The sequence below is a fragment of the Plectropomus leopardus genome, chromosome 9, assembly GCF_026936395.1.
Source record: "Plectropomus leopardus strain MGB_pleo_1.0 chromosome 9, ASM2693639v1, whole genome shotgun sequence".
In the NCBI taxonomy this organism is placed as follows: domain Eukaryota; kingdom Metazoa; phylum Chordata; class Actinopteri; order Perciformes; family Serranidae; genus Plectropomus; species Plectropomus leopardus.
In genome coordinates, this window is record NC_142184.1 from 21248989 (window position 1) to 21257692 (window position 8704).

Consider the following 8704-nt stretch of genomic DNA (forward strand, 5'->3'; position numbering starts at 1 on the left):
CGATAATCTATCAACCCTTAGTAGAGAGGAATGTAGCCTATTGATTACTGATGACAGATTTATTTCTGTTCAGGTGTATTTGGGCTATATATGCTATTTTTGCTTATTTTCTTAATTAATATATTTTAAGCTATTTTTAATTACAGGCCTGCGTATTATGTTGACAGTTTTTTTTTGTATCGTGCAGAAGTGTGCTCAAATACTGTATTTAACTTCAAATGTGATGTACTTACTTGAGTATTTCTATTTCAAGCTACTTAATACTTAGACTCCACTACATTTTAGAGGGAAATGTACCCTTTACTCCACTACATTTTGGCTATTTGACAGCCACTGTTACTTTGCAGATTCAGAGATCTCTTATGAGTACCAACAATACTGTGTACTTTTACACAGTCAGTTAACAGTCTGTACAGTAGTTAAAATTAGCTCCACCAAAAATGTATCAGTTTGAGCTGGAGCTAATTCTAACAACTTATCATGTTAATGTATCAGTATCAATGATTCAATAATATCATATATCCTAGGGTATATAACAGACTAAAATATTGAGTAATTTTACCTCTGATACTTTAAAGGCCAAGTGTATATATAAAGGGGGATTTCAAGGTTTAGAAGTGACGATTGCAGATTGCAACCAGCTGAAACTTCACCCAGTTTGATTCCTTCAGTTGTCATTGTTAAGGAGGGTTTTATCGAGAGCTTATTATCCATCTCTTCCTCCCCAAAACAAGTGGGCCTAGTGATTTAAACCGGAAAAGACACGGAATAAAGATGATTCACATTAAAATATCTGTGTTTTTCAGACACCGCTCACTGCGAAGGGGCCGTTAAATACAGTGGCCAGAACAAAAACACAAATCTAAAGTCAGCATTTGGTTTGTCCATTCTGGGCCGCTGTTGAAACATGCCGCCGCAACATGTCAAGCTCAGTGGACGAGGACCCACTCCGAGTGCAGATATAAACGGCTCATTCTAAGGTAACAAACACACAACCACTCTTTATTTTCAGGTGATTATACACTAAAGACAACATATTTATTATATTATAATACATTACTGCCAATATTTACCCCTAAATCCAACACACTGGACCTTTAAGTAATTGTACTGAATAAGATCTGATTACTTCTGTCTCTACTGATTATGTGTAGCACTTTGTGTTTTATTTGTGTATGATTTTCTGAAGTAATCCAAATGTAATTCTGAAATGACAAACAGGTTACTTTTATTTGCCTTCAGTCGGTGGCTTCCCCGACCAAATGTTTCCAGTGCCTTAACCAGGCCCTAGGGTATTCCCGGCCTATATATCCTGAAAAGCCTCCTCCAGATGGCCTGTGCTCTCTCCCCTCGTCCCGTGATGGAATGAAAAGATCAACTAATTAAACAAAGTCCCATATCCATGTGAAAGAAGCGTGAGAGTCCTTGGGGAGAAGAGCTGCATGCAAATCAATCCCAAGTGCTTTGCATTGTGTCCGACAAAACAACACATCTCTGCAAACCATAGAGCCTTTATTTTCAACAGCACACAGTGACACTCTAGAAACCAAAAAACATGACAGAAACAGATACACAAACTTGGGATTTCTATTCATATAAAAGAGTTCTGTTGAGAAAAGTCAGTAAAGATTTAAACTGATGCGGCTCTTCCACGAAACAAACAACAGGACAGTTTTGTGCTCCTTTATTCCAGGAGGAAGAATGAGAAGTTGAAAAACAGTTAAGTACAACAACAACCATAAAAAATAATAAAAACATCCATCCTCTTTCCTTCAAAATAAAGAGCACTTCCACTCCCTCATCAGAAACTTAACAGTGACAAAGTTTAAAGAGCTTCTAAATATGTGTTTGCTGGAATTCATGACTCCTTACACCAAGTCTGATATTTCAAAATATAATTTAAAATCAGCTAAGAGATGTGTATTGAGCTGCTGCCTGACGTCTTTTTTATGTAACTGAGCAGACAACATGAAGAAAGGGCCACTATGGTGAGATGCTGCACGGGCTGATGGGAGCCTCGCGGCCTCACTGCTCAGACATCTGTGTCCGCCTCAGGTTGTCCTTCACGCGGACAAACTCTGGGATCTTCTGCTGGTTCTCCTGCCGCCTGATCTCCTCCTGTTCATACTGTGAGAGACAAAGCACCAGTCAGTGTATCAGCTCTCCTAGGGGTAGTGTCTTCAAATGTCCAGTTTGTCCAGACCCAGGGCATCAAGCCTTGTGGTAACACTAACATCAACCCCTGTGTGTTTAAATTGATTTGAATTTTATTATTCCTTCATTAAATAATGGCAGTTGTTCGTATGTACCTCTTGCAGTTTCTGTTGCCTCTTGCGCAGCTCTGTCTCCAGATCTGAGGGCCGCTGACGGGCCATCTCCTCGCCCTTGTGCAGCTCCAGTCTGCGCTGCTCCAACACTCTCTTCAGCTCTGGTTTCTCCTCCAGCAGCAGGCCACTGCATGGTCACACAGAGTCACAGTTACACACATTATCCACACTGCTCTGCTGTGTTTCATGTTGACTGCATTAGGGTCAGAGAGTGAAAGGTGTTTCCTGTACCGTTTATGGCTGAGCAGCAGCTCCCGGTGCAGGTTCTGGTAACTCGGTAGCTCCACAGAGGAACCGTTCAGTCTCTTCGGCTGAGCGAGCTCGTCACCACTGCAGTCTGCTGTGGACTGACGGGACAGAATTGGGCGGCCAGCAGACGTCTCTGAGCACAAAAAAACTCACGTCATTGACTATTTGACTTGTAACTGAACAGGTTTGAACTCTTATTCTGATAGAATCTTGAAACTGATAAATAGAAAAATATTTGACACTACTGCCATCATGTATGTTAATGTGAGATCTCGGTCACAAAGTAGGCCTAATTAAATAGTAACAGTATGGACAATTTATCAAGTAAATACTATTAAAATAAATGATAAAATGTTTGATTGACAGATCAATCACTCTATCATTCAGATACATTGCTTAATTTATTAAAGAGATTAAATAGACAAGTGACACTTAAATACACTAAACACATAAATAAGATATTCTACTCATCGTATTATTAACTGCTCTTGTTTTGAGTTCAGAATATGTTTCCATTTCTGTTCAGCGTTGTGTATTACCTTTTTTGTGATGTCCATATCCTGGTTTCTGTTGGTCAAATGTGAAAGAATAAAATGAAAGAATAAACACTGTATTTTATTTAGCAAGTAAATTATTTCACAGCCACCTGCTGAATCAAACATGTTAACAGTGATGTATCAAAACACCTTGATTTTGATCTTCATTTGATTGGACAGAGAGTATAATTAGATACTGTAAGAGCAGGAAGGGACAGTGTCTGCTGTGCTGCTTAAGCAGGTGAGCTGTGTTTACTTGTAGCACGAAGGTGACGTAACAGCTCTGTCATTGACGAAGGTTTGGCCAGACAGTGATCGTCTTTGCAGAAACATAACCAAAGTTCCACCAGTAATTAAAAAGGAAGAATAAAGTAAATATCTGCACTCTTTTACATAACAACACCAGATGAAAACTCAACCTAACATACTGCAACACGATAACTCAGATACCTCTGCCCCACCCACTGAAACCAGATATCCAGGAGGAAAAGGTCATATTGAGCAGGTGGTAGATGCTACAGTAGCTGCTCTGAGAAGCATATTTCTGCTATTAGACTGCCCTGCCGCTGACCATAAAATCCCTGAGCTCTGGTTCTGGGATTCTTGGAGCTCAGAACTGTCTTTGGGATTGTGCCTTTTACTGTTCCTGTCACAGACCTAAGCCTCCCAATCCTGTCCCTCCTCGGGCCCCTGCAGAGAGGTTGAGCCGACAAATAACCTGACGGGCGTCTGACCTGATGGAAGCCATTGTTCCAGTCAGAGCCTGCAGGGCTGGGATGGATTCCAGCAAAATCACTCCACCTAATCTCTTTCTCTCTAGAACAGACACTGAAATATCACCATTCATTGGAACATGAAAAACCATGTAAACAACACTATGTTTTTCATGTGACAATATTTTTTTCTGAATGTTTCTGAAGTAAGATGAATAATTTGTCAGTCAATGGAGCATTCAAGTAAACGTAAAAAGCAATGAGACACTCATTAGTATACATTATGTGTTTGATAGCTTTCGATATGTATAAAAAAAACTGATTTTTATTAGGATTTTAAGAGCACAACGACTCAAAGGAGTACCATGACATAAAAATCCTAGCAATTAGTACTTAAAAACATGACTGAAAATATTTATAAAGTGCTCCTTGATGGAAACAACACACAATACACAAAGACATTCAAATAATTACAAACAAAATATTTTATAAACCTACTTATCCCTTTGCAACTACACGCCCATTGTTCAAATTCTCTCCCTTAAAAGTGAACCATCAACCCCCTGAGCTTATCCTCCTTAACTTTAGTTTGAAAAAAGACCCTTTTTTCAGCTTTGTTTAATTTGCAGGGGCAGATTGTTCCACAAGGAGATCCCAGTCGAGAAAAATGAGCTGCTTGCTTCTTTACTATTAAGACAAATAACGACGCAAGACACAATGCTTGCTCTGGTGTTGGATGTATGTTGACTTCTAACCATGTCGATCTGATAGTTTATATATTCTAGGACTCCTTTGTGAACTCTATCAAACTAAACAAAGTCTTTACTTAATGTTCTGTAACGTTGGTGGGCATCTAATGAAATAATCTAATCATCCTAATGTCCAATGATAAGTGTATTATTTTTGTCCATAATCTTCATAAAATGAAGAGGGGTATAAAGTCTATTGAATTCAATGTAAACCATAACTGTAAACTCATTGAGGCTACACAGCCTGACAGGAGTGAACTAAACCTCTGACAGATGGTCACCAGGCCAGACGCTGACCTCTCACTCACTGGACAACAGTAAACGTGAAAGAAAACAACTCACTTTTTTTGCAGTTGACCCCTCCATGGCAGGATGGTGGAGGTCCACTGTTTCTGGCCAAAAACAGTGTTCCTGCTCTAGTCCATTGCTCAAAGAATCACACCTCCTCACATAGTCTGTCCATCACCTGTTTCTTTGCTGCATCCAAGTGCGACATATTGGTGTTGACGAAGGCTCCTCAGACTCGGTGTGCTGCCTCGCAGTAGTCAATAGTGGTAGTACACACTGAAATCTTATTACGCCATTCAAGATTACCTCACAACCCCCACAAGGCACTGGAGGATAGATTAGATAATTGCCGTAGACGCAAATGCAGCTTAAAGACAATCTAACAGGGTACTATTACCAGTCGACAACAACAAAAGCTACCAGGCGTGCCAACATACAGAATAAAGTTTTAAGCAGTCTGATTTTTCACTCACTCAATCATTCACTCACTCACTACTCTGAGACCTTTGCAGCAGACACTCCTGGTTTATCTGAGTGTGTGTTAGTACCACTACAGCCTGAAAAATAATGGCACAAGCTTTGATTGCACATTTGTTTGTTTCTTGACTTTAATTTAATGGGACAATAAAATAATGCAACAGATGGAATGTATATAGGATGCCCAGCTAAAGATAATTTGCAGGTTCTTTCACTGGTTAGGCCTTTAAGGGTTAAACCAACTAAACAAACAATTAGATTAAACAGATTGAGAGTGAAAACAACAGAGCAGACAAAGCAGACTGCACTGTTATAAACAGTGTGTGAAAAAGTCTATGTGTGCAAATGAAAGTTTTTCTATGTGCATTTACATGACCTGTAAATTTACACAAAAATCATTAAATGTTCACTTATGTGTTGTTTCACCTGTGTATTGGACACTTAAAAAATCAGATTAAGTTTTTGCAGTAATTCAAGGGCCTTGTGAGCCTTTTACTAAAAAACATAACATTCAGAAAGTTGCTCACGGGTCAAATGTCAGATTACTTGTGTGTACTTTCTGTCTTTTACCTGAATCTGTTCTTGGGAAATAAGCATATAGTATAGATGTGTAGGCGGTACTATCACTGCAAAGGTGTTGAGACTTCATTATGTTTTTTTCCCAGCCATTTACAATTATGACTGTGATGCTGGAAACCATTGCATTTTACAAACAATTATTGAAAAAGCAACTTGCAGGCTGGTTGTTGTTTTTTTGTTTTGTTTTGTTTTTTTAATTAAACTTATACTAAGAGCAGCTTGAAGTTTATTTGTTTATTTATTTATTTATTTTTACCAAACTTATACTTAAAGAGTGACACATTTTTTTCTAAATATATGTTTAATATTTCCTGAAAATTAAAAGTTGAATGCCGGATTTTTAATATTTACAAGACATAAGGGCAACATTTCCAAAGAAATAGCTGCTGCTCCTAAAGACACTTTTCTTTGGACAAATGAATCCCTCCCATACCATATTTATTTGAATGTTTTTCATCTTATCATATGAAAGGACACAGCTAATTGTAGGCCAATTATTTTTTTTAAAAAAATATATCTTTGGTACAGTGTAAACAATAGGCTACCTTTAAATACTTAAAAATAGCCTATGATTTAATTATGTGATCTTGTTTTTTTTCATCACACTTACACATAATCAACTTTTTATCAGCCTACTTAATGTAGGTCTACTTACATTATTGATTGAACTAATATTTTGTCTTATTCTATCCTTCTTCTATTCTATGATTGTATTATTGATTGTTTATAACACGGTTAATTTCTTTTGTGATCATATAGACGTGTTTAACAGCAAAACTATAATCTCCTTAATCTAATGGAAGAAATACAAAAAAAAAAGAAATAAAGTAAGGTATTTTCCATTGTTGGCCACATGAGGTCGACATCTGACACCCAGTTATTTCCGGTTATTTAATGCCCTCAATGTCCCATGATTCCATGCGGCTTTTTGCTATATAAAGTTAACCCGGATGTTCCTGTTTCACAGTATGAATGGCTTGTTTGTGAGGTGTGTATGCGTGAGTGTTTGGCGACTGTTTGGGTGTGTGAATGTACGGTGTTTGTGAGTGAAAGTGTGTATTTCTGTAAAAACCTACACAGTGATCTTATTTGATCTGGTCTGAGTTTGGCTCTGCTCCGATCAGAGGTGATAGGAAAAGCCTCGCGAGCCTCCATGGCGATGAGCAGCTGGCGAGATTTTAACCTGCAGGGCCTCCACGCTTCATGTTGTGGTCAGAGGTGATGAATTGATCAGATATACTAGTTCTGGTGAGTTTGGGTTCATCTCAAACTTCACAATGGACGATGAGTAAAGAAGCGATTCTGATCTAACCACAACCGAGAAGCAGCACGGAGACCTGGACGGTTTTTGTTTTAAAGCGCGCGACGGTTACGAAAAGCCTGCGTGCTGCTCACGAGACGCTTCTGTTTACAGTCTAAAACAAGTTTTCGTCATAGTTTGATGAGCTTAACAAGAACCAGATTTGGTCACATGTTTACAGCCACTTGGGTGGAAATAGCTGCACATTTAGGCATGTAAACTAACAATAAATATAGGATTGTATGACTGTATTACATTTGGTTCTTAATTGAAATCGTGATTTGCCAAAGCCATCCAAATATCTTAGAGTCAGTCCATTTCGGGGACAGATGAAAAATTGTGTTTTTGTTCTCTACAGAACTCATGATAATATTCAGCAGGCCTATACTAATTCCTGGGCTAAATCTCTCAAACACATCTTTTACAGCATATACGTGATGCAGACCCCCCCCACTCCCCACCCCCCACTCCCCACCCCATACCAAAAAATAGCTTTCACAAAAGTCAACCAACATCTGCTGAGTTTATCTGTAATTTTTTGTTTTTCGTTTACTTTAATATATTTTTTGACACATGCGATTATATATGTCATTTTTTACAAGCGCCAATAGCAAACACATTAGTTGAACGAAGAAGGTTGAAAAAGTTTGTTTTTTTTTCCACAAGATTTTGTTTTGTTTTTGTTTTTTTTTTTTTAAAAAAAAATCTTAATCTAGAAACAAATTTTGGCCATTAGCCTACATCAAGTTGATACAAAACAATACAAATTGTCAACAGAGAAAATACTTTATTGGAAAAAAAATCCAAATAAATACAATAGCAATGAAAAAAATAAATTAAAGAAAAGTAGCACAAAAAGTCAGAGGTCTATTGAGGAAATAATACATGCATGCTATTGTTGTCTATACATGCAGGACTTGTTTGGTCTTGATACATTTCAGTGCTCTTTTGAAAATGAATGTCATTCATGAAGACAAGGAAAACTGACATTAATAAATCTACATATGTGGATAAATCGTACAATAATCATGCTATTGTACATCACATTCCCCTTTTTATCCACCATTAGAACACCAAATTTAGTATCATTATGCTACAAAATAGGAGCTTGATGGTCCTTTTCCGTAATCCAATTTTGAAACGATTCCAAAAACTTCATTATTATACATAATTACTTGCAAAAAAAAAAAAAATGTTTATCCTCAAAGTCATAGAAAACACAGTTTTGCTTATCAAAGTTTCATCTTTGTCTTAGAAATTCATTACAAGGGTAAATATTGAATGCATTTCTTTTAGTGTAATTTAATTAGGTATCTGGTCTTGATTCTAAACGTGATTCCCTTAGTGTAATCTTTTAATACATTTTTTCAATGATATCGTGAAAAATCATGGATGTTTTATCAATCAGGATTTACACGATATCTCGCGATATTTAACATAAGCGTTGGTGACGTCAGGCTTTGTGTATATACATGTGACCTCTTTT

The 8704-nt window shown here is 37.5% G+C and overlaps 1 protein-coding gene and 1 non-coding gene across 2 annotated transcripts; one reads left to right on the plus strand and one right to left on the minus strand.

Moving 5' to 3' along the window:
• Positions 1-1495: 1495 nt before the first annotated feature.
• On the minus strand, positions 1496-5103 carry LOC121947234 (protein FAM107B). The gene is made up of 5 exons (XM_042492192.2): positions 4917-5103; positions 3116-3143; positions 2559-2709; positions 2310-2454; positions 1496-2127 (listed from the first exon to the last, which is right to left on the minus strand). Exons 1-5 carry the CDS (start codon positions 4938-4940, stop codon positions 2026-2028), a joined length of 450 nt encoding a protein of 149 aa, XP_042348126.1. The 5' UTR covers positions 4941-5103; the 3' UTR covers positions 1496-2025.
• Positions 5104-6830: 1727 nt separating this feature from the next.
• LOC121947603 (small Cajal body-specific RNA 2) lies at positions 6831-7229 on the plus strand. Its single transcript, XR_006106093.1, has one exon.
• The last annotated feature ends 1475 nt before the right edge of the window (positions 7230-8704 follow it).